General features: G+C 38.5%; 1 protein-coding gene across 1 annotated transcript in view; it reads left to right on the forward strand.

Annotated features, from left to right (window-relative positions):
• TENM2 (teneurin transmembrane protein 2) overlaps positions 1-27288 on the forward strand; it is a 489523-nt gene that overhangs the window by 406113 nt on the left and 56122 nt on the right. Inside the window, 2 exon segments of the mRNA XM_029960226.1 lie at positions 3171-3371; positions 5014-5199. Of these exon segments, the coding sequence (XP_029816086.1) occupies positions 3171-3371; positions 5014-5199 (387 nt within the window).

The following is a 27288-nucleotide window of genomic DNA, read 5'->3' on the forward strand; positions in this document are numbered from 1 at the left end:
CTTTTGTACATATTTCTTACATTAATTCCAAGTGCTATAGGAAAAAGGGTATACTGTAATGTGGTGTCTTTCCAATTAATCACCTAGTTTTATTTCAAGTTTTTGCATGAATTAAAAATTTACCCTTTTAATAGCAGAATGATACTAATAATATCTGTGTAGTTAAATATAATATATGAAATCTCCTCTATTGATCTGAACTTCCAAAAGGAATGGCAAAGGTTGATTCATTTGCCATTTTCCAACTAGGATATTGAATTAGAACAAGTGGGTCAGCATTTTTGTCTTCCCAATAGCTTTTTATTTCTGATATTCGTCATGGTCATATTGTTCAAACAATTTACCTGAAATGAAAGTGGCACCAAAATCAATATTTGCGATGCACAATTTTTGCAGCCTAAACACTGTTGTTCTATTAACAAATTTGCACACAAGATGAAGTGGAGCATTTGCCAGGCTTCATTCAATCTGGTTTTGTGGGGAGACAAGTGAAATCACCAAATTAGGTTAAGTTAAGGGTGGTTTTCTTGTCGCTTTCGTGGTCGAGTCATTTTTCAATGACATTTAACTTCGTGAGTGTAATTCATGGCTCTTTGGGGACTCCGTGGTACATATTGTTTGGAAAACTCCTTGACCTCCTTTTTTGTCCTTAAGGATATAAATTGCTTTCAGTACCTTTTTTGTCAAATCTACAGAGGGCCCAGTACTAAATGAGCTCTAATGATCTGAGCTGCCAAGGGGCCCTGAGTTGCAAGTCTAACGTACCTGCCCGTTCTCCTTTGTTGAAACACCAAAGACAGTCCGTTTATAAATCCTTCTTAAATACCATTGTAAACCCTCCTCCAGCTCAGGGCCAGCACCTCTGCAGCATAAGTCAGTGCAGTTCTATTGCAGGTAATCACATTATGCTAATTTTAACAGCAGAGGATCTGGCCCGAGATGATAACTCTTAAGAGCAGGTATTAAAATAGAACAAGATTGGAGCTCAAAGTAAAAGCTCTCCTCAGTTTTAACTTTGAAAGCTGCTACTTACCCATATGATAGAACAAAACAACTGTAAAATATATTCGTCTGGAACAAAGGATAAAGGTCTTTAGTGTATTATCCTGTAAAACAAGGCTGAGGGGCATTGATAGGCTTGTTCTGTGGAAGTAAGTCTCAGCTGTATGAGCACTGTAATTCAGGATAGAGGAATGACTGTTAATTTCTGTAGCAGAAGGTGGTGTTTTTCACATGCTCTCCATTCCTTTCATTAGTGCTTTCATTTGAGAAGATGATACATTCTTGACAAGGAGAGTACATTATGAGTTATCATTATCTCCTAAAAGTAGCTGTCCTGCCACATATGATGTTATACACAATCACCCTTCTAAATTTTCCATTAAAACATCACAATCTAAAAAAAAAATTAATAGTCTAAATGTAGGGGGGGCAGTAGCCTTCATCCTAAAAGTAGATTGATCTAAGTTTATATGCTCTTCTTTATTCAATCAAATTGTTTTGTCACAGCTCTGAGTCTATTGGGTTCAACAGAAATAGTATGAAAGATGTATTCTAAACTTTGGATAGGTTATAATTTTGTTAAACACCAAGAAGGACTAACAGTACAGGACAAGCATTCTGCATAATTTTAGAACAATTTATTAATTTATCAACTTTTGTCAGAGCTGAACCACAAAACAATCTTGGTTTACCTATAAATATGAAATTGCATTTGAATATTTTCTTGTCTCAGTAGCTAAGCTTTAAACCTTAAAAAACCCCAAAACTATAGCCAGTGTCATCATTAAAATGAAAATCTTGTAAGAAATTTTACAGTAATTTATTCCTGTACTACTGTAATCTGAATTAAAATCAAAACTATTCTGATAACTCATGTTATTGCATCTCTGTGCCTGCCTCAATCCTCTGTTTGTATCTAATCTATATACTTACTTTAAATGTTCTGCAACTACATAAAATAATTTGACAAGGCTCTGTGTTTATAGAAAAGCTGAGATTTGAAAGATCAAGTATTGTTCCCATCAGGTAGAGTGAAAATGTCTCTGCCTTAATTTAGAAGGATCAATTTGGAAAAGATGAGAGATAAATCACTTTCATTATAAACTCAGATCTTCCTGGAACAGTGAGAGAGAATGCCAATCATTCTTGCCCCTGTTGTTGTGAGCTAATATATACCAGTCATGAGATGAATTCAGGTTATTTAAGGCACGAATTTGACCTTGGCCCTCAATTCCCCAGCAAAAGGCAGCTGGTGAATCCTCTGTGTTGGTGTTTGCAGTACAGCACAGTGTGTTTATACAAATTCATGATATAAGATAAAAATTTGGAAATTCATAAAGTTTATTGATAAAGTTTATTTGAAAGGCAGCTCATAACATTCCTTTATTTGTCCGGATTGAAATAGCAACTGAAATTTCATTGCATCATTTTCTGTCATAACTCTTTTCACTTTCTTACTCTGTTGTTTCTGGATTGAGAAAATATGAAATGTGTGCTTGTATCTGCTCTTATTTCTTTTAGAGGAACAAGCTGCTGGTTAGAATATGGTTTGAAGTAAGTAGGGCTCTCAGTTTCACAGCTCAGCTATTAATGAACCGTGGATCAAACATTCAGAAGTACCTGAATGATTAGAAGCCTAAATGAAGCTGAAAGCCACTGGTATTTTGACTTCTAGGTACTTGAAGTGGCTGTCATAATTGTTCTCACAATGCTGTAGCATTTTAATAGTAACAATAGCAGTACTGAAGATACTCCAAAGGAAAAAATCCTTTAAAACTGCAATTTATTAACTTACTTTTTAATTTAAGTACAGTACATGAGTCATTGGAACTTCAGTGTATTTCAGAAGAATGTCTCCAGGCTAATATGTGAAACTGTTGTTATATATATTTAAATGCTATTTTGAAGTCTTTTTACTTCCTCACCACAGCATTGCTGCAGTAAACTGTCATTGTTCAGTCAAACCCTGGTTTATTTGTTTTATTTAATTTAAAACATAAATTACTTCGCTTCCCCATTCTCACTCCAGGTTGTTAATAAGAACCACCTCAATCTCCTTTATTTGTCACGGTGATACAAACCTCTCAGAGCACTTTGCCTGCACGTTTTCCAAACATCACACTGTGTGAACTGACCATTTCCCACGTTGTTCTTGCTTTCTTCTGCAGTGGATTGCTTGGATCCCACGTGCTCCAACCACGGCGTGTGTGTGAACGGGGAATGTCTCTGCAGCCCAGGATGGGGAGGAGTGAACTGTGAGCTGCCCAGAGCCCAGTGCCCAGACCAGTGCAGTGGGCACGGCACCTACCTGTCAGACACAGGGCTCTGCAGCTGTGATCCCAACTGGATGGGTCCCGACTGCTCCGTTGGTAAGAAAAATATTGTCTTGCAACATGTTGCAGTACTGCTCCTGTTTTGTTAAAACATTGATATCTGCTGCGGGTTTGAAATGCAAATAATTTAGAAACACGTCTTTGGAACGTGTTTGATCTTGTTTAGTTCTGTTGGGGAGAAGTGTGTATGCATCTGAGATATATTTTTTTCGTGAAATTCTTTATTTGGGACTGTCAGCTGGGGGTGAAGTGGATGCAGGTTAGGAGTTTGTGTTTTATTCTAGCACTGAGTCTGAATAAAAAAAGTTGCATAAGTACCTCACATCTGTAAATGAAAATAAAAACATCCATAATTTATAACTGGGTATAACATTTAAAGAATGGAGAACACTCCACTTAGGTCTATTTTGGGAGTTTACTTTACTGCACATCAAAATACTACTCACTTATGAAAAACATCACAAACCAGAAAGATATCTTTTCAAATAAAGGGTATTTTTTTCCTCTTCAGTTGTATGTAGAATATATTTTTTAAAAAATAAGGGTTTTATAATATTGTTTTTATAATACTAAGTTTTATATATATTTATATTTTATTATGCAAGTTCATATAATATTAAGGTTTTATAATAAATTAAAAAAAAGTTAAGTAACACTTAAAATCAGGTACAAAAGCGTTAGCTAAAACTTTCATCCTCACCAAAGCTACAGTTGTAAAACATGATTATTCTAACAGAAGGAGCAAAAGAGGACAACACAGATTTGACAAGACAGCAAATGTTCTATTTGTGAGGGGGGGAAAAATACTGGGAATTTTACATTTATATTGTAAGTTGAACCTTGAGATAGAGCTGTAGGCCAAAAACAAGTCTCTCAAAATAATATTTGCATTTTTCACACTTATTCAGTTATTTTCTAAGATTAATCACTTAGAACACCCCACCAGTGACATTAATATGAAGATGTGTGTTTTCTGCTTCGTGGATTAGCAGACAGAAAAATTTGTGAATGAGAGTTTTACTCTCCATTTCTTTGGTGATATGTGAGGCAAAAGACCCCTCTGCTTTTCTACAACTTCAGCTGACAGAGAGCAGTAGAATTTTGGGAGTGAGACACCATATAACTGACCGTGTAGTAGGAATCCAAGATCTCTCCTTTGAAAGTGGAGAGATCCCATCGTTCCCAGAGTCTAAGTGACCCTGAACTGCCACCATTCTCTGCTGTATGAGTGATTTTCAGTGTCATTCTTAGCAAAAGCAATGTTTATCACTGAAATGTATCAGTGTGTGAGTAAAGCAGAGCTGCCTGCTCCCGTTCTGGCTGCTGGCAGCGTTGGGGACACTACCTCTGAAACTTGTTTTTATCTGCGTAGAGGACGCAGTTCTAGCGCAGTCCGTCCAGCAGATCTTTTTAAACAACTTTTAAATACGATTTAGTTTTAAAGCAAAAGTTAAATGCCAGTTTTCCTCAGAGTATGAACAGGCCAGCTTTTGACAGCACTTAGTTTCCAGCCACAGCACGTCCCTTCTGCTCCCCTTCCCTGCACGACTTGGCCGCCGCTCCCGCCCCGCTGCCACCGAAGTACCCGCTGCAATTCCAGTCGGTGTTGGTTTTGTTCCGTGGTTTGTTGTTTTTTTTCCCTGCAAATCAGTTTATCATCCCTTCTTTTCTCTCCTAGAAGTGTGTTCTGTGGACTGTGGCACCCACGGGGTGTGCATGGGCGGAGCGTGTCGCTGCGAAGAAGGGTGGACGGGAGCGGCCTGCGACCAGCGCGTGTGTCACCCCCGCTGCACGGAGCACGGAACTTGTAAAGATGGGAAGTGTGAATGCAGAGAGGGCTGGAATGGGGAGCACTGCACCATTGGTAGGCAAACGACAGGCACCGAAACAGGCACATATTGCTTTCTTTTCATAAATCGTAGAGACATAGTTACTGTGGTGTGTTGTAATGGGCTGTTCCCTTAAGGACCCTAGTGCTTGGCTCTGACTCGGAGTGTGGTGGGTGAAATGCAGGTGAGCTCTTGGAATCATTTAAAATCAGTAACAAAATGATTTGTAGAGATAAAAAAACCCCAAACAAACAACAAATTCCACAGCAAGTGAACAATAGTAAGTGAAGATGTAACAAATGGTTCATCTCGGTATCATCTAAGCCAAGATTTTCAAACTTAACTAAATATTCCTTTGTGTGAATGGCACCTCTTTTAATTTCCTGGTCTGATGCATCAGTGCTCTCCTGCTGTTATACATCACACCTGAAACACGTCCCCACCATCCCCACCCAGAGCAGGGGTCAAGTGGGGGAGGATTAAGTGTTCCTGGTGGCACAGAAACAGCTACCTGGATTTCTGCTGTGCTGTGACAGTGGGAATGGTGTTTGCACACACACAGTGCCAGGGTGGGAGGGCCCTGTGGGCCCTGCAGCATCCTGCTGTCCCCTTCCCTAATGTCCTGCTGCTCAGGGCAGCACTGGCATCGTGCAGAGGGCCATGACCAACGTGGTTCCACCTCAGCTGTGATGTCTCAACCTGGGAAGTTCAAAAGGGTTACACTTACACAAGGCAGTGATTTTCTACCCTCTCAACCACTGTGCTAGAAAATTTATTCTGAAGAGGAATTAATTGCTCCTAAATTAAGTTCTTTATTTTGTCTCTCCAAGCAGTCCAGCAGTCTATTTGGATTATTTTGAAAAGTTACCCAGAGCAAAGGGGAAAATTGTTATTTTCTCTGTGCCAAAGTCAAAAATGGGAAATTCTCAGTGATCACATCCCCTCTGAAAAGTCTGAGCAAATTTATCTGGAACAAGTGTATCCAGCTGCTGAGTCAATGTGAGGTTCAGGCAAGGGTGCTTTTCTCCAAAAAATTTTTGGAGGACTGCGAGGTATACCTTAAAAGAAACCTACTGAGTCCTAATCCAAAGTCATGCTGGTTTTATTATCTTAAGGTGGTAAATTTAACAAAGAAAAGAGCAGGTCAATTGAGATTTTAATAGCAATCAGGGACCTTAATGGGACAGTCTTATTACAAGTGAATTGTTATTTCTTTGCTTAAAAGTGTGGTGAGATTCTTGCATCCCTCAAGCTGTTTTTCTTTTTCATTCCCCTCTGATTTCTCCCTGGATATACAAATCATTTCTGATAAACACATGAGTTGGAAACTAAAAGTATACTCTTATTGGAGAAAAAAAAATAACAATTGATACATCTTTTCGGGGCATATCCTTTGATGTTGTGGTGCTGCATGCTTTGCTACACTATGCTAATATGATTTAAATCAAAGCTTTTATGACTGAACACTTTGTGACCAGCACAGATGCAGAGTGTTCTTTCATAATTGCTTTCAGACTTCCATTATATCAACACACCTCTGCTAGATTAATCCAGGCATTTTGTTTTCATATTAAGTGCTTCTCAGTTCTTTACAAAATGCCTAATATATCTTTTTTTCATTAAATTCTGTAATAGTTGCTTATTTTAAAAGTTCATGCTTTGTGCAAAATTTGTTTTGCTTTATAATCTCTTAGTAATATGCCTATGTTTAGAAGTAATTAATGTATGTAAAGTCTTCATTACTGTGCAGACAAAAAGATGCCTTTTACCAGGATCTCAAAAGTATGCTGAAAATTGCAAGCTGAACTGGTGAACCCTGAAGTGAGATTTTTAAGTCTAATTTTCAGAGCTTGGAACTAAATATCTTCCCTTTTACTGATATATGTAATCAATTCTTTCCAGAGGAAGGGTGATACTTCTAAAGTGATTAAAATACGCATAAGCTTCTTTTGTTTGGTATGTGTTAGAAAGATATCCTTGAAGCTTAATGTGGTTCTGCCTGTGGCAAGGATGAGACTGGTGCAAAGAATTTAGGTATGTCCTCCTAGTTGTGGTGTATCAGATTAGTGCAATCCTAAATTGTCTGTTGTTGGTAGACAGGTATATATTCTTGTGATAAGCCTGTATGAGTAAGAATTTTCATATGATCATATCCTGAGGCCATTTACAAAAGCACAGAGCAGGAATGGGATTCAGTTCAGAGGGTCAGCTCAGCATGACCCCACTGGTTTGTGTTACGTGGGACTGACACACAGGGGGAGTTCAGAGGATGAGGATGGTAAAGCTAATTTTTGTCAGTATTGGTATGAAAAATGCCAGAAGTTACCACTGGAAAATTTGTCCTTAGAGTGAGTCGATACCCTGGTACAAGGATGAGTTGCTCAAGACGTTTTAAATGGTAGTGTGAAGAACTGAAGTGCACTTAAATTTTACAGAAACTCACTTTCATTTCAAGCTCTGTCTTAGGGTTTCACTTTCAACTGAAAGTTTGGCACACCATTTAATGTGAGGATTACTCACTGAGGAGGGTTCCCCTAAAAAGATAATATTCAAGAATGCATTTTTGATGTGTTAAAACCTTGATTTTTTTTTTAATTATTTTATTTCATTTTGTTAATCTTAAGCTATGATTTAGTCCTTTTTGGAAGGTACCTGGCAAACTGCACAGTCTGTTTGTCCTAAGTCAAAGCCAGGCCAGACCAGAGTAAGACAGTAAAGGAGCTGAGGGTGAATCTCTCCCATCCTTGTTCACAGTTTGTGTTTTTGAATACTTATGTTAGTTCTTCAGGAGCACTGAATGGCCAGGCTTACCTCACAGGACATTTGAGAGTTTCTCCAGATGGACTTCAAGCAGAAAAATGTGAATGCTGTAGGAGAGGTTATTTCCTCTGAATTTCCACTTTTTGCTTCACCTAGTGTGAAATGAAGTCAGCAGAAAAACTTGCTGTGATTCCAGTGACTTTAGGCCAGGCCCACTTAGAACAAATAGATTTGACCTGTGAGAAAGAAAAGCAGGTTTCTACATACAAACCAAAATGCATTTGTTTGGGTTTCTTTACCAGTTTCATGTGCTATATTTACATGGCAGTGGAAAAGAAATCATCATAGCAACCTGCAGGTATCCAAAGTTCACTCAGGATGTGTTATTCTATTTAATATCAAATTAGGCTTTAACAGATACTTGACAGAATGCACACTCTTTGGCATTTCCATGTTGAGTATCTAAGCTCAAAAATTTTAGCAGAAGTGCAGTTTCTCTCAGCATCACCTGGTTTTAAGCAAAGCACTCTGAAAAGCCTCCCAGCACAGCAGTGTTAGCTCAGTGTTAACAAACTGTTTGTGCAAAGCAGCTTTTTCCTGTGTGCAGCACTATTACATATAAGAATGAATGCAAATAAAAGTGAATACATGTTCCAAGTAACACAGATTTTGGTAAATCTACATCCAAATAATATAAAATTGAAAGGAGGGGTGTCTGGTCTTGCTCAGATGCCTGTACGTAGCTGAGCAGAACTGCAGTTCACTTTGCTACTTCAGGCAAGGAAAAAAAAGATTGCTTACTGGAGTGGTGATAAAGAAAATTAATCTTTTCCCAGTGCAAAAATAGACCTGTCAGGATATGTTTATTAAGTGATTACTATTCATTGATTGCAATTATGGAGGAAGTTATAACTAAATAATAGAGGGTAATCTAGATGAGGAAAAAAATATTGGAAAACTAATAACAAAGTGAAAGACTAAGGTATAGAAGTTGTTAATCTCAGACCAATTGCATGACAGAAATTTAAGATGGAGGATTTAGTTTTTCCTTGAATCATCTGAGTGTTGTTGAAGCGTGCTGTTACAAAACAGATCTGTTGCTTTCACTGAAAATAATATTTGGATGCTTAAAGCTGTTGTTTTTGAACGGCTGCAGAGGGTGTTCTGTGTATAAACTGTCAAGATAGTATTCCAAGGACAGGGTGATATATATGGAGATCTTCTGAAACAGTCAGAAATACCATTTAAAAAGTGTAATTCCATCTGTAATTCATATCCCTGCAGCATGAAATGTGACTCTTATTAAGGTATTGGTGAAAATCTCACAGGGAAACCAGTGAAATCAGGATTTAATCCTCAACATTTACAAGTAAAATTTAAAAGTCTGAAAATGTATCATTTAAGGTGAGCTCTCACCAGAAGGTGATATAAGAGGTTTTCTTTGTGGCTGTCTGTTGTATTCCCAAGCTTTGCTCTTGTCTGCTCACGTCCTACATAAGATGTAGGTTAAGCATTCCCTTTCCGACAGAAAGTGGGGAAAGATTGTAGTGAAGGCTATTTGATAATAAGAATTGTCTACAGCAGGTTTTGATCCAGACAGTTCTTATATTTTCTGTTCCTTTTTTTTTTATTTTTCACTGCAAATGAGCTTTGCTCCCTGGTACAGCTGAACCTCCACCTGCCTCCCTGCTAGACCCAACACAGCCAGGTGATGTGCATCTCTGCAGACCCTGCTGAGGTTCATTCAGGTTGGAAAAGACTTCTAAGATCCTTGAGTCCAACCACAAATCCTGGCCTTGGCACTGCTTTTGGAAATCTAACTCCGGAGCTGGGGATCTGCCACTCTCTTTCCCCCAGTGAGTCCTTGGCCCCTGTACTAAAAACATCAAAATTGTAGGACGTGTTCCTCGGTAAATAAGGGATTTGGGAATCTCTCTTAGCCCTTTATCTTATCTTCTATGTTTTCAGGGCCTTGAGTAAAGAGGAAAGATTGGAAAGAACCAGGATTCTGTCACCTACATGGTGGGAAATAACCTAAAATTTTCAGATACACTAAAAATGTTCAAGCAGAAGAAAGGATTCTGTGTCCAGGATTAAGAATTTTGAGTTCCAGTACAGGATATTTGTGTTAGCTGTTGGGAAAAACCATGTAACAGTAAATGAAAAATTGAGGTAGTTTGTCCAAGCAAGTTGTGGACTCCTCTTCAATACAACTTTTAACAAGTATTTAGACAAACATCTGTCAGGAACAGCAGAGAGGTGATTCATCCTGCCATGGGGCAGTGAGCTCACTAGAAAGTCAGTGAGCTGTATGAATTCGTTTCAGTCTCGTTTTAAATGAGCTTAAAAGGAAGCATTCCTTCTAAGGAATTTATTTTATAATGGCCTATGTTAGGATTTGTACTTTCGTTGCCTTTAAGAATCTAAGGCCACTCTTGGAAGTAGAATTGATCATTTACCCGGCTAAGAAGGCTAATCTGTGTGTTCTGTATTTGCAGAACAATGGGGTTGTCAATGTGGATATTGAGCCACTCTGAAAGATCCAAACAAATTTACACCCAGCAGGTAAATACTTTCAATGCTCTCCCTTTAAAGCAGGAAGACTCGCCCTGGTGAACCCTTGGTGAATATTAGTCCACCTCTGGTTTTACTAAAAAATAAAGTGTAGTAAAAATTTCCCCCTTCCAAGTGTTTTGGGATGACTGTGCCCTTTCCAGCTTTTAGTCATGTTTATATTTTCTGTCAACCGGAAGGAAACCCACAAGTAAAGTGTAAAGATTTAGTTATTTACCTTACCATGAAGTCAATAATCGATAGGGGCATTAATAATGCAGCATTGTGTTATCTTTGGATATAGCAAGATATTTTTGTCCCATGATAATGCTCTTTCTGTCAAAGATTTTTTTTTCTTCTACTACTGATTTCTCTTGTTGTAATTACCACGGTAATGATTCAAAGATGAGGCAATTTTCAGGAGAGATGGAAAGTGTGTGGGAGGAGGCAGTGGAAAGCCATCGTATCTGACAAAGAGCAATTTAGAAGGAGCTAGATATATTAGACTTCTCCAATGCACTTCTAACTTAAAATTAATCTGTAACAGTTTATAACCTATCAAGGCATAAAAAAAAATCTCTAGCGAGGATGACAGGAATTTAGATTGCATGCTCTGTGGAGGGAGGAACACATTTTTTCATTTTATTTGAAAAATGTGTAGAATATTTGGGTCGTGACCACTTTTCATTACTGTTGGTACAGAAATATGTTGGTAATATATATGATGACACGGCCAGAAATGTTAGAGATGTTGGCTGTTGCTGTACTTGGGTGATACAATTATCCCACTCTTTTTACAGCTGGTAGCAGGTTCCTCAGGAAGCACACCTGTGATACAGCCTTTTAGGTGCCAGGCTTTCATTGGAGTGTTGTAGGGTGGTTCCCCCCTGTGTCTGTTCAGCAAAACAGAGGAGCAGCAGGTACCTCATGAGGCAAACTTGGAGATTCTCAATCATTTCTGCCGTTCTCCGCACATCACTCACATTTTCATTTCCATCGTGCAAGCGTGGAGAGACTCAAAAGGTAGAAGTTTCCCTAATAAAGTGGTATTTTGGTCACATATGTTATATCATTTTATAACCCAAACCAAGGAAATTTACTAATCAGTCGGACAAATGGTCATTTAGTCCAGCATCTCTGTGCTTCAGTAAAGGTGTAAGTTCCTGCTGAATAAATTTCTTCCTGGAAAGTGATGCTTCTTATCTGTCCCAGCTACATTTGCTGTCAAGGTGCTTTGTTTTGTGAATGTGTCACCTTTTATTTCACCTCCAAAACTCCTGAGTAAAATACCTTGGCCCTGAAGTCCCCAGATGTGCAGATAGTACTTGCTTGGGATTTTGGTTTCTGTTTGTAACTTTGCAAATTCCTGCGGAAATATACTTGGCTATTTTGTGGATCAGGGATGAGTAAACTTTCTGAGCAGCTTCCGTAGCACTAAGGAATCCAGAAGTACGAGATGCATCCACTTACTTTATCATAAGCTGCTTATGTGTATTTGTAAGGAAATATATTCAATCTAGAGATTTGTATATAGTGAGAGTGGTTTGACTTTCAGGGAGTTTAGAAACAGAAATCCTTTTCATTTGCAGAATTTACACGGGGCAGCTGGGGATCTTTTTTGGCTGAAAGGCAAGCTTATTCATGAGGAAGAACTTTCCTGTTTGCATTCTTTGCTGAGGGCTTCCTGTAAATGACTGAAATATGTCAGAGTGCAGTGTCAGAACACTTGAGTGGCTCTTTTCTCTCTCTTTTTATAGGATATTTGCAGAACATGACCTTATTTCTTCCCTTCCTAACCCAAAAAATTTAATGAGTGTGTTTTCAGCAAAACTTCCTGCATTATGTCTAGTACTTCAAAGATGCACCCAGCAGATACTGGTGAATAGCTTCCCAAACTAAACCACATTTCTTTTTTTCTCCTTTTGGAGGCGCTTCTACATGAGTTATATTGATTTCCTGGCCAATTCTTGAACTCTTAAAAGACCACAAAAAGAGGGGAAGGGCAATCAATCAAGGAGCTGATCTAACTTTTGAAAGGGCAGAGCTGATTTTCCTGTTCACAGGAGTATTCCCAGCGTCAGACAATCTTCTCTTCTCCCGCAGATAATATTGTCTGTGTTATTTTGCACCCTGTGGTGTCAAACCGAGTTTCAGCAAGTGAGTGAATTACATGGTGTTGCTGGATACAAAACAACAAAGGCACGGGAATGCTTGTGAGAGGTCAGTGACACGGATTGTATAGAGGTAGAAAGGTAGTACCAGATCTTGAGAGATATATATGTATATACATATATGTAATATTTATACTTCCTAGGAAAGAAATACAAAAGAGAACAATACCTGCCCATCCTTTTGAGGCCTGCTGTTTGTGTTCTTGTTAGAGATACCTTTTCCTTGATCACTTGCATTCTTGCCTATACATTCTCTAGGTATAATCTTTGCATCTTCAGCATCAGTTTCACATAATCTTTCGTGCTTGAAGATGCAAATAAAGCCAAATGTGTTTTGCCTGACTGCTGCAATCTCTGTGGAATAACTATTCAGGTGCAAAGCTTTACCTTTTCAGCTTCTTGCCAGTTTAGCATCAAATTAATGGTAGGATGCACGAGAAGTTAGAGACTTGTCTTCCTAAGATATTTGATGCTTTTGAAATTCTCTACTCAATATTTTCTTAGTTTAATGTTGTTTTAAAAATATTAATGTCAGAAATAAAAGGGAAAAAATGGTCTCTGTAGCACCTCTGAAGTGTCAGTTCAGGATTTTGCTGTGTGATCTATTTAGGGCTTCAGGGAAAAACGAAACCATTGAAAGGCTTCTCTTTAAACTGTCAGCTCTCTCTTGGGCAGTAACTGCTCGCTGAGGATGAATACACGCTGATGTTGAATATTGATACGTCCTTCTTTCACTAAAAGCCCTTACTTAGACAGTTTTTTAAAAGATCTTAAGGAATGAATATGGGGACTTGTTCAGAGCACGAGTTATGAGGTATCATGAGCCTTTCTTATTGAAGAAAGTTTTTTAAAAATTTATGTTATCCAGCTCTTTCCTCTCGTTCCTTCTTTCTTTCCATCCCTATTCTGAGCTGCTTATGAAATGCTCATTAGGATAACATTGCTTCTGGAGATTATTCCTGTAGGTAGCCTCAGCCTATTTCAGTTCAGATATAGTTTTTCTATACATATAAAAAGAAGCAAAGCTTGCTGTCCAACAGAAGTCATTATGTAATGTAGCATATCTAATTTGCCCAAACATACTTTGGGTTACTGAAATGTAAGAGCTAAATACAAACTTGATTGTTCTTAGAGGCATTTGGGCCTGATGTTGTGGTCCATGTGTTGTGGTTCACCTCTGCATGTTGAAAGTGCAAATAATTAGAGTAATATTGAGGTCACTGTTGCCTGATTTATAGCTGCCAAGAAATTGTAACTAACTGTAGATTTCTACGATTTCCAGCACATACTACTGTGGTGTTTCCAGTGATATAATACTGATTGACACATAACTCTCCATCTCAACCTGTCAGTTGTCTTCAAAACACATCCATGCTGGGATAGATGGAGACAAAGCAATACTGGTGTCTCATTAATCTGCCAGCAGCTCACAGTCATACTGAAAGCCACAGGGAAAAGAAGGACACGAGAAATTAAGGTTACTGTGTTTGTTGTCATTCCCTCTTCATTCAGTAACAGGATTAGAGCAGAAAGGATTCATGGCCCAGCTGTTCCCTGAAGATTTTCAAATCTGAGAGCTGACCCTTAGCACTGCATGCTACACACTTAATTTAAATATTTCGCTCCAAACAAGTACCTCTCTTAAACAGTTAAGCAGTTTTCATGGAAAAGTAGCAACTTTGCTTCCACAAAGACTTCAGTGTGACACGGATCAGAACATTATCCCTAATGAAAATTTAGGCAGAGGAGACATGGCTGTCTGCTTATCCATGCAAAGCTTTTCTGCCTCTCATTCTACTGCACTTAAAAGATATTTTCCCTCCTGCCTTACTGTAATGTGCCAGTTCTATGGCCCATGACTGATGTCTAACATCTGGGATGTGTTGCCTTTTCTTGTGCTGTCCCACTGGTTATTGGGAGCCGTGCAGCGAGTCCCAGATGTTCAAGTGTAAAACAGTCTCTGGGTTCTCTCAAACATGGTTTGTGTGACAGCACCCAAGTCCTACCCACCTCATTTGTAATTTCTCCATTGCAGAATGCCTTTTAAAAGGCTGTGGGTTTCCTCCAATCTGCAGCTAGGGAGCTGTAATTTTGACAAACAACCCACCAGCATCAGGGTTTATGGTTTTTTCCTAATCCCACTGTGTTTTTAGTTTCTGTTCACAGTTTTTAACAGTCCAGTGTGGAGCAGGTTGATCAACTCAGCATTGATAGACTGTGGCCTGCTTTTGAAATGCTGTCAAATAAGATATCAACAAAATAGCTGCAAGGAAAGATTCTTTAACTGTTTTGGCATGACCAAACTACACGAACTCATAGTTAATCATTCATATAATTGAAAAGCATATACACTTCTACCATTTTACTGTATTTTTAACAGGAATCCATGTAAAGATGAATCTCTTCTGTATTCATTCTGCTTAAATATAAAATTTCAGATGAGATTTTTTTAGGTGGATGTTGGAAGGTTAAAGTTATTCAAGAGTGTGAAAAATAAGTAAGATTCATAGTGCATCTAGACCACATATGTTTTAATTTGCCCTCAAATAGTTTTTCAGAGCACTGAACAACTGAGCTAAAGAACCACAGTACATCAAGATGCAGTCCCTGCTCTGAAGAGAATTAGTAGGGATAATAGCTTTGGTAGCTAAGAAATAAATATAATGGTGTAATTGTGATTAAAAACATTCTTTTTAATTAAAAACTAAATTGGTTTATAGTGAAAAATATTACTGGTTTGCTAGGTTGTGATTTGAGGCTACAAGCAACACTAAGAGGACAATTATCCAAAAGCACAAATTAGCAAGGAAAAAAATACGAGTTTAGCAATAGCATTTTTTGCAAGAAGAGCATGGTGATTTATTGATCTACTGCTTCAAATACTGTGATTTTCCAATTGTTAGGAATCAAAAGGAATTGCTGAGTTTCTTGTGGAATGAGTTCCTCAAGAACAGAGCTGAAGCTGTTTTTGTAAATTCAACATGCACAAACACAAACCACTAAACATCCCAGAAGATGCTGATTCCCCTAAAACCAGAGACACATTAGTTCAGATGAGAGAACTGACTTTTTGTTTTAAGCACTGGGAATACCAGAGAGTAGAACTCGGTCCCTAATATAGCATGTAAGCATCCACTTTTCAACACAGTTTAAATATAAACTGATCTGACTTCTTTGCTTTCCATTTAATAAAGCAAGGCAAAATGTGTATATGCTGGGTTACAGATCACTTCTCTCTGAAATTAATAGAGGAATTAGCATTATAGCATGCAGTCTTACAATGGAAGGTAGTTGTGCTCAGAATTAAGCAGTTATAGAAAAAGAAGATGGGTGTTCCTCTTCTCCATTTTTTTTTTACTGCAGAATCACTTGCATTTGAACCAGAAACGTATTACTGAAAGCAGGAAGCCATGGATCATTATTTCCTGCTGAAAAGTGAAGGTGCAATATGACTTTGTTACAATGTTTGCAGATTCTGATTAATTCTGATCCTTTTTTTTTTTTTTAGGGTAATTTGATAGCAGTACACAAAAAACCAGTGTCAATGTGCCTTTTTTGTTTAAAAAAAAAAAAAGAAAGGGTGTTTTGGACATTGCTTGCATACAGCATTGCTAATAGATAGTTGAATTGGAGTTGGGGAGAGCACAGTTCATCTTTTTTTTAGCTTCTTTGGAAACTAGGGGTAAAATTGCTTTTTTGTTACTGCCTCCCTTGGATCGTTATTAATTGATTCTTTATCATGGAACCCGTCCATAAATATCTTCCTTGTGCCCTTTGAATGTTTGAACCTTGGGGTCTTTTTCTAAAATAAGTCAGGAATATTGATTTAGAAGGGAGAAAGTCTTCCATGTTTAGAGAACAGGTTATCAGAGTCAAGGTCACTCCTCACAAAGGCTGAACAGGCAACAGTCGCTTGATGGAAATCCTGAGTGTTACACTACAGACAGTGTAAAACCTGTGTAAATGGGTCTGCACTCCTTTTCCTGCAGCATTCCTTGTTCCTGCAGCATTCCTTGTTCCTGCAGCATTCCTTGTTCCTGCAGCATTCCTCACAGAGATGGCTGTGGACCAGAAACCTGAATTACCGTGTTGTTCTTGCACACATCACGAAAAGGTTGAAGGAGAAATAAGAAATGTACAGAGATTTGTAAGCATTACCCTTCCTTAATTCAGATCCAGAGGGGCCTGTAGATGTTGTCAGTTTTATGATTCTTCATTGGAATCTTTTGTTAGTTATTCTATAAAAATTTTGATTGCTTATATGCTCAGTAAAAAAAGTGAATTAAAATCGGTCAGGCCCACCCTTAATTTCAAACAGTAGTGCATGCACTTTATCAAAAGAGTTAAGTAGGTATGAAATATCACTCAGATAGCAAACTTTTTGGATACACTGAAGTGTCTCCTGAAATTGTTAATATTTTCATACCACATGAAAATTTTTTTAAAATAAAATTGACTGCTTATTAAAACCTAATTATTTTCCCATTCCTTTTAATCTTTCAATCTTCCATATGCAAAGAATCTTCTAAGTAAATTCTGTCATCTTAGACCAGTAATTGTACTTCTAGTTACCATGAAAGTCCTTAAATCCTCATTACTTAATTTAAGAGCATTACTGCATGGAAAGTTTAAAGTATGAGATGCTTTGTATAGGGAAATATTTATTCAGCAGAAATGGAGTAATTTACCATATTTGCCTTCCATTGAAGGCTGCATCTGTTTATTCAACTTTTGTAGTTAGTAAGGATTTTTGTCAGCATTTCTGAGATAAAACATTGTAGTTGGAAAACTTTCTATCAAGTCATATATAATGTGCCTGATTTCTTAAGGTGAGTGTTCCCATTAGTATTAAATGGGAGATTTTGTGAAGTTATTTGCAGAATATGCCCCCAGATCTTAATTATTTATTTTCTTTTCTGTATTTTATTGCTTGAGATAAAGATGTTGTAAAATGTGAGGAGAGATGTCACTCAAAAGTGAACTAATGACAGTGAAGTGAAAAGGAAAATGTCTGTTCTCTTCAGTGTTGCTTCTGGTTTTTCATCCTGTGACAAAAGATTACAGGTTTACTAAAGATGAACTTTCACAGGGCTGCTGCTACCAATCCCTTACTTGAATTAGGTGACTTCAGTCCAGGTTAGGAAATAATTACAATTAATAAGTTGTTTCATTCAGAGTGAGAAGAAGGTAGAGAATTCACTTAGAAGTCTTGCACTGACAGATTTGTATCTTGAGGAGAAAGGCTTTGTCATTAATCTGCAGGAGAGTTTTTCCACTTAAAAAGGATTTTTACAAAAACTTCCTGACTGCTTGCAGCAGTAAATTGGATATGCACTGTGCCTGATTAAGCACATTCCCACATATGTATTTACTCTGAAACCATGAGCCGTTCCAAAATTCACTTTGCTTGATTACAATCCATGGAGATCTTAAACTCAATAGAGTCAAACTGCATCAAACCTCAGGAGAGAGACCTTCAGGTGATATTTTGGTGTTACAAGGTGTTCTCTTCATAGGTTTTCATGGCATGGAGCATTCTGGAAATCCTCTGCAGCTCAAGCCAGAGCAGAACTTGCCTTTCTGCTCCAAACTATTGCTGTGTAGTGGGAAAAGGCTGCTTGGTTTCACAGCTTTGAAGAAATGGTTATTAGCTAAAGAAAAGCCTAATTATTATGAGTTTCTAACATGTTCCTTGAAATGTGCTAACAGTTCAGCTGTGTATAAGCAATGAACAATGACAATATAACCCACTGAAATTGTGGGAATCAGAGTGTGGAAACCTGTTATCTTTTTATTTGAGCACTGAGGGTCAGTAATGCTGGCCTGCAGAGATCTTGTGTTCTGGTACCTACCCCTGGAACTTTTCTAAATGTTAATCAGGATAGAAAACAGAAAAGAAAGATTTCTTTGACATCTCTTTGATGTTTAGATTTACTGTGAGGTGCTACTCAAGCTGTATTTTCAGCATTGCATTGCACAGAACTGTAGCACGTTGTCCTTTAGCTGTCCCATGTACAGACCTTAGATTTTTATTATTATTATTTTTGTTATTGGAAATTCCTTTTAACTGGTGATGAGGCAGTCTCCAGATATCTTGGCTGCATCTCCAACCCACTTATCTTGTGTTTCTCTTCCTGAGTGAAGTGCTCCTGACAAACACTCCCAGTACACCAAGTAACAACCTGCCTGTCCTGGTATGGCTTAAAAATTGTCAAATATAGATGCAAGGCAATCAAGTTAAAAGTCTTGTTGGTTCTTCTGATGGCTTCAACAGAGAAATGGAAAATAAATACTCTGCCTAGCAGCAGAAAGACTTAAGTATTCGTTCCAGAGAATTAAGGACACCTCTAGTGGAGGTGAGGGGAGGAGCAGAGCCATCAGTTGCCTGATAGTAAATATGTTTAATATAAAGCAAGCAGAGCCTAAAGACTTGTTTCTCTTCCAAATTTCTTCCAAGTACAGATTAAACACTCTTGGCTTTCTTGGGGGTGGAATGGAGAAGATGATCTCCCTAGCAGATCAAAATCACTTTCCCAGATTTATTTAGTATTTAAATATCAAAGCAACTGGCTATATATGAAGGATTATGAGGTTTCTTCCCTCACCACGTAGGCAGGTTTTAAAAAATGGAACAAAAAGAGAACTAACTTATGTTTTGTCTGTGTGTGCAGGATTTAAACCAGTTTATTTATGAAAACAACATTTTTATTTCTGTAGCTTTTATTAGCTATTTGTGCAGTTGGTAGATATAAAAATTGGAAAATGGCATGATATTCATGAGGCTTATGTATATTGACAAGGAATGCAGAATGGTGCCTTGCACTTTAGAATTAAAGGCATGTTTATGGTTTACGTACTGAAATATTCATCTTCTATCCTGCATCTGCCAAACAACTCAGCATACACAAATACATAACTCAGAATGCATTGCTTATCTATTTTAATTTGTTTTCCATATATTGCCTCTGTGGCAGAATGCTGCTCCCAGGTCATGGGCATTATTTCATACTTCACGCTTGTACATATTTAAGCTCCAGAAATTCTAGCCTTAACAAACATGTGAGATATATTTATTTTACTATTCAAATATCCATTATTTCTGGTCACTTCTAATAATATTTTTCTGTCATGAATGTTTAAGATTACTGCAGGCCAGAAGGAGTATGAGAAGCATTTAGTGTGTGTTACTATTTTTCATTCCAAACTATCCCACAATGCTTCTTAAAAACTTTCTGGTTTTTTTTGTTTGGGATTTTCCTTTGGGACAGCTGGAATGTTTGAACTCTGAAGTCTGAAACCATACAGTGTGCAGCCATGGAATCGATGTGATTAATACTTTAAGAAGATCAGCTGCAAAATATAATGCACATGTCTATATAGTCCTGAAGGGATTCCAAAATCCTGTACCAAATTTAAGGGACAGAACATACTAATCTGCTACACAGTAATAGAGGAAACTGTCTACTTATGTTAAGGCTCATATTTATTCTGCTGTTAGAGATAACCTGTGCTCTTACACAGGATCTGCATTTGCATACCTGAAAGTTAATTGCTAAATTATAAATTCTATGCAGGCATTAATATCTAATGAATAGCAAGTAATTATATTTTAATAATGCCTGAGAAAACTGGGATTCCCTGCCCTGAGAATTATGAATTATAAGGCTCTAAAACCAAAGGGATCATAGATAATTCAGTTTGGATGGGATGTCAGGAGGTCATCTGGTCCAGCCTCTTCCTCAAAGTAGGGTTGTTATGAGGTCACACATCAGACTTGGGCCCATAGTTTTTTGGCAGATTCCCTACAATCCTCCTTATTGCCCACTGGACAGGTTGTTACCACTCAGTGCCCTTCCTATGCATCTTCTTTAGCATATTGAGCAATATTGGTGTGTAATATCTGCTTTTTCTCACTGCAGTTCCCTACTTGTGTGTGCACAGCCCATTCCCTCACATCCCTGAATTCAAATCAAATTAGAAATACTGGTGTAAACCACTATTAAGTAGCACTGACATAAGGGGAACAGATCTGTTTGGTCCCTGTAAATGCTGACTAAGCTTACTGGGCATTTCGACATTAAACTCCTCTGTTTTGTAAAGCTTTTGGTATGTTAAAGTAGTTATGGTCAGAGGAATGCAATTTGTATTTGGAGCTAAAGTGGATAATAAGTGATTTTTATTTTTCTGTATATGTGGAAGTTGTCATTTAAGGAGTAAAGGAGTTCATTCCTTCTGTATGCCATAAGTGGAGGGTTTGTGAAGTTAAAAAAAAGTGTTTTGGAGCTAATAAATGAACTGAGAATGTCTTCCCCCAAAAAACCCTAAATTGCATTAGGTCTGGAATATTAGTTTAGTTTTAGTAGGACTTTATAAAAATGTTTGGAAATGGAAAATTTGATGCTAGTGATATTTGGCTAGGATGGATACATCCAAGTGCTGCTTCTTTCTTTGGGGAATGATCAGGCTCACACTGGCCTGATGAAAAGAGGAGTCCATTTCCAAGTGATTCACTGCCTTCAGGCAGGAGAAGCCCTAGTTATCCATGATCCTTCCAGCAGGCAGGAAGGGCTGTAAAGCCACCAGCAGCAGTTTATGATCCAGAGTTTTTCCCCATGCTTGGTAGTCAGCTAACACATAGAAACCAGAGAAAACCTGTGTTTTCTGAAGAACAACCACTTACATTAATTTTAAGTATGATATAAAGTGCCCAGCTACAGCCAGTCTGACATGAGGTTGTACATTAGCTGACTGAAATCCGTGTAATTCTGTTGAATTTGGCTGAATTTTGCCAGTGTGGACCCTGTTTGCAGGATAGTTTTCTGTCTACCTCAGTCCTAAAGGATTACACTGGTGTGCTTATACTCAAAGTATTTGTACATTCAGCTTAGCAGGAAACGGCTGATTTAACCTGGCTTGGTGTTTACCTCCCCTGCCTCTGCTCTGAAACTTGCTTGCAACAAACAGCGTTGCTTAAAAACATTTCCTGAGCAGTAAATCTGGTGATGCTGCCTTCCCTTTGGAATTTGAAGCAGAAGAAATGCTGGGTGGCATCTGTGCCCTGAGAAAAGCTGGGCAGTGACAGTGGAGCTTCCTCTGCTGACCCTGCAGGGCATTCAGAGAGAAAAAGCTGAAATACAATTATGGTGTGAATCCTAATTTTTGTGAAAGAATGACTGAAACTGCTTGCCATAACACTGTGATTAATGTAGGGATTTTAGTTACTACACTGTAGTTAGGTTATATATTCTTTTAAATATGAAGTCAGTGTTTTGCTTGTTGCCCTTCAATTGACTGAATTTACACATCCTGTCAGATAGGTCACTTCATCATTACACTGCCACAAAACTATTTATATAGACGCTATTTTAGAGATAAATCCAACTTGAGAAGGCTTCTTTCTCAGAAAAGATATTACATATTACAAAGGATGATACCAGTCCTTGTGTGCAATATCAGAAACATTAATACAGTAAAAGATTATGGTTGTGGTAGTGGTTTTATGAATGTAATTTCACCTGGAATTATATTCTAAATGGATTTTGTTACAGTAAGATTAATTTGAAAGACTCGGCTATCTTAAATACAAATTTTACTGCATCTTTATATGTCTTTTTACTGGGTATATGAATAGGAGTTGAATATGAGTCTTGTTTGAGAAGAATACACTGTGTAACTGAAATGTGCTGCTGGGGTCAGATTTTAGCTCTTGCTCAGAATTTCAGCAAGTAATCTCCTTGGCCTGTAGAAGGAATTATGCAGCTCTGCTGCAGCAGTGTCTTTACCTATGTTCCATGTAACTACTGTGCCTATGCTGTGCACAACCCAAACTGTTGGCACCTGGCCACGATGAAGCCACGGTGCAGAGCCTTGGTTTGCATGCAGGATGTGATGTGTCCTCATGTTCTCGTTGGCAATATCAGGGTGCAGGCAGGACACTGCCTGGCAGGACCACCCTGGCCCTGCCCACACTCTGTGGGTGCTGTGGGGGCTGTGTGGGGTTTGGATATCATGGACATCCCACATTTGCAGGACTGGATCTGGCGTCTGGCTGCTGCAGAGCACTTGGCATTGCAGAGGCTTCTCACTTTTGTGACTGAACTTCCCATAATGCAGCCTCCCTTCCTTCTGGGAACTGTCTTTATATACACAGGTAGTCCAGATTCGGGGCTCAGCTGGAATTCTGTGTGTAGACTCAACCTTCTGAGCAGACATGGATTTTTTGATCATTGATCTGTTTGCTTTCCTCAAATCTCAGGACAGTGTAGCACAAACTGTCCCCCTCTTTTCCCTGCCCAGCCGTTGGCAGCTTGGAGAGGGTGGGTCACACCAAAGGCTGGTGACAGAAAAAACTCTGTTAGTTGTGCACAAGAGAGAGACCTCGAGGGTGTCTCCCCCTCAAGAAAGTCTCAGGAGCCCATCTGCTTGAGTCGCTTAAAATGAAGTTGGATAAAATGGAATGTTCTGCTGGGAGCAATCCCTTGTTAACAAGGCATGATGCTCTGACAGCCCTGGGGTTTTTTTCAGTCTCAGATGTTTGGGACCTATATTGCAACATGAGCTTTCCTCTCCTTTTCTCTGTGTGTGTGTGTGTGTGTCTGTATCTTTTTATTGTTCTTTTTCTTCAAAAAGATGCAAGTGACTTTTCTTGAAACTTCCTTTTTGATACCAGCAGTTCCCCTTTGTGGGAGCTTTACTCCTCTTCTAAAACATCACATGTTTTTTCTCATATTTCTCTATTTTGTTTGGAAAGTTGGATGTTCCCCGAGTTCCTGCCTTTATGTGTGAAAGACTGAAATTGCATAGATAGAATTTAGAGGGAAATTCTGTTATGACATACATGTTCCAGGCAATTAAAGGAATCTTACTTAAAATTAACAATTGTTTGTCTGCACAAGAGGTATTAGAGTGGAGGATTTCAGGGTCCTTGAAACTTAATTTTTGGTTTTTCCTTTTTTTCCAGCCTGTTCAATAAATAAAACTGTAGCTGGGCCAACTCAGGCATGTATTCATCTGCCCAACACATCTGCAAATAGATATTTATTCTATACGTTCCTTTGTTTGATATCTGGCTTAAAAAAAATATTTAGGGTGTTGGGTAGTTTTTAAAAAAAAAAATTTTCTCCAGAAAAATAAAAGGGAATGAGAGGAAAAAGAGGCAAGAAAGCCAGTCAGAGCATGTTGGTAACAAATTCTTCAATGCCAAGGAGAAGCTCCTGCTCTGTGTGAGTCCTCTCTGGAAACCAAGCAGAGCTGCTGTGGTACTTGAGCAGTGACAATGGCCTTTGTGTTACACTGAAAAGCTGGGTTAATTCTTAACAATTTGTCAATCAGTGTCACTATCCTGCTTCAAAGACCTGGGATAGTGCCCCTGCAGGGCTCCAACCTGTTCTGGAACTGTCCAAACTCACCCAAAGGGGCTTCACCTCTCACTCAACAAATACTGTATTGCATTGACATGTGTTTAGTTACTTGCTTTGGGGGCTGAGTTTATTTTAGTTGAAGTGTTGCTCTGCAGAAAATAACTTGTGTGTGCTTATCATAACACTATGTGTCATTTTTATTTGTATGCCCTTTCTTTGGCTTTAACTAAGCCCTGCAGGCTTTGGGATTGAAGGATTTAAAAATAACAATAGCAAATAAAAAGCATAATTTTATTTTCAATGTTGCTAGTTACCTTGTTCTATGTACCTCATTTATTATTTGCTAGATAGCTGTAGGCATACCAGCACCTCACTGAAGGAATGAACAGAAAATATGAAAACAGTGATTATCCTCTAAAATCCAAATTAAACAGGCTATTGTCATTACTGCTTTTATGTCATTTCTCTATATTCTTCAGGTACCATCGTAGCCCAGACTACTGTTATTTGCTACAGCTCTGTAGTTAACAGCTCTAATGAGAAGAGAAGGATTTAAATGTAATTTAAATGATCCCCTTGAAACTGGTTTGTATCCTATGAGCGAGAAACCACCGTGCTGTAGAACATACTCTACTGCAGGGCTTCTTCACCCACAGGACCACCTGGTCCAGCCTCACCTGAAGTCAGTGGAAAGGCTTCACTGCCTGCCAGGGGGCTTTGGATCAGGGTGTGTGAAAGGAGGTCAGGCAGAGAGATAAACAGGAGATGTCACATTCCAGACTGTTGCTGCACCACATGTGCACTAAATGGGGAGGGGTGCTGGGAACCCCTTCTGCTTGAAAATCCTGTTTGAAGGACTTTGGAGGATAGATGGCTCATAGACAGTGTAGGATCAGAAGGACTCAGAAGACATAACCTCTTGATTTACTTTTCTTTTTCCATATACAAACAGTAGAAGCTAAAAACGTCATCCATTTCTGTAAGTGCTCATAAGATACCACTAAGATTTTACTTTTTTTCCTCTCTCTCCTATTCTCCTTTTTTCTTTAATTATGCTAAGAGGCTACGTATTCCTTTGAAGTTTGAAAACTTTAAAAAGTGCAAGATTTCTCTGACTTCTCTATCCCTGGTTGTGCTTTCCCTTCTTTTCTTTCCAGAATGATTTGCTCCATCATAAGTGGGAGTTCTGATGATTCTGACTGAAACCACAAATTAATTGGGCAGATTTTATATTTCAATTTACCTAAAATGTTTGTTTTGCAATTTTAAAGTAGTTTATGCACAGGAAAATCTATGTATGTCTGGGAAGCTGGACAGGTGTATTTGTATACCTGGAGTTTGTGAGTATCAGTGGAGTGAAAAGGAGCTCTGTGCAGAATTTATCCAAAACTGGATTAGAATTACTGCCAAGGCACTGGAAATTAATTTGCCAAGTTAAAAATGAATTAATCACCTTCTAATTTGGTGTCAGAACAATTTCATTGTAGATGAAACCTATGAGTATTCTCTTGTAAATATATCCAGCACTACCCATTTTCGAAACAAGCACTGTCCGTATTGTGGTTTTTGCTGTTCATAATGATTCTGACTCTGATGATTTCTCATATGCAAAACATACTGAAATCTTTCTTTCTGTTTTAATTACTGCATATGTACCTGTACTGAAGGTCCCAGTTTCCAGTCCCACAGACAAGTTGGAGACTGAGAGATAAGGGAGGCTGCATTAGTGTTTCACCTTTAGCAGCAGCTGCAAAAGCGTGAGACACTTGAACTGCTGTTGCCTGTACTCTGCCTGTTCTGTGAATAAATAGGTTGTCAATCTAGCACTTTAAACAAGCACTTTCTTCTTTTTTTAACCTTGCTTCTTGACATTTTCCATTAAGCATACTGTAATGGAAAAGATGAGGGGAATTGCTCTGCACAGCAGGAATAGCAACCTGTCTGCTTAGCACGAGGGGCCGTTCTCTGAGCTGTGACTGAGAGCTTCCTACCACCGTGGGTTACTTAAGATAAGATGTTGATAGCCCTTCCCTCTGTGACTGCCTTACTCAGAGAACTCATAAGCCAGCAGGTTGCACACTGCTGAGCGTGGGCTGCAGAGTGAAACTCTCCAAATCCCTTGAAGGCCATCAAAGCCCACGAGCCACGTGGAAATGCTGTGTGTGCAGAGGATGCTCACCAGTACTACTCGTTGTGCACATACACATGAAGGAAAATTTAAAAAGAGATAGTCAGCACAATGCCTGAATTTAAACTTTATTTAGAAGAAAACTTGTGAATTCTAGATCTGGAGCTCTGTTGTCTAGTTGGTCTAGCAGACTGTAATGCTACAGAGATATTTCCTTGAAGAGAGGCAAAACCAGAAATCCATATATACACATAAACATGTATAGATAGAGACACAACCATGCAAAATACCTAGTTAGTTGTCCATTACTTAAAGCTGTTTTGAAGTTAATTCATCATTAATTTAATAGATCTTTAAAAGAAGACATTATTCTCAGAGTACTTGTATCTTATTATTATGGTCTACCGCTGTTCATTCCCTTCCTTCTGATATTTATGTTATTCAAACAGTGTGTCTTTGGAAGGCTGTGGTTAAATAAGCTCTAGAGAGGTAGCATAGTGTTTCCTAGCAACATCATGTCTATAGCAGTGGTGCTGCCTCCTCTCCTTACACTAAACGCAAAGTCATGTCCATTAATCCCCAGCTGCACTTAAAACTTCTCAGGGATTTTGCTAGCTCCCTACTGTTCATGTTTTCATCTTGCTCATATGCTGCAAGGCAAACTGCTTCAGTGGTTTAATTCTCTTCAGTGCCTCCATGTAAAACCAACCGTGTGTGTATATTCACAATTACTGCTTGTTTTTCCTTTAAAACAAATAATTGGTCCTGCACTGGGATGCCTCCCCTCAAACTCAAACAACCTGACAAAATGAAAGAGATAAAATAAATGTCTTGAAAATCTATTACCTGTGCTGCAAAAGTAAGTGAAATTTCTTGCAGCTAAGCTATGTGATGGCAAAGTAACTGTAAATTTAATTGAAAGGGGTACTATTTTTTTAATACACAACAACACTGAAATACAACTTATAGGACTTGTTTATATCTGATAGCTTTCTGTGTGACATGAACTGAATAGACTTGGACCTGTTGTGATAAGTGGCAAACTCCTGCAGAAGCCTGAAAACCAGTGTGGGGTCAGAGGAACTGCCCTCTGCCATCACCTGGCTACAGCCAAGGAGTTGGGAGGAGCAGGAAGAGAGAAACTCAGAGCTG

The sequence above is a fragment of the Manacus vitellinus genome, unplaced genomic scaffold, assembly GCF_001715985.3.
Source record: "Manacus vitellinus isolate BGI_N305 unplaced genomic scaffold, ASM171598v3 scaffold_25_pilon, whole genome shotgun sequence".
In the NCBI taxonomy this organism is placed as follows: Eukaryota; Metazoa; Chordata; class Aves; order Passeriformes; family Pipridae; genus Manacus; species Manacus vitellinus.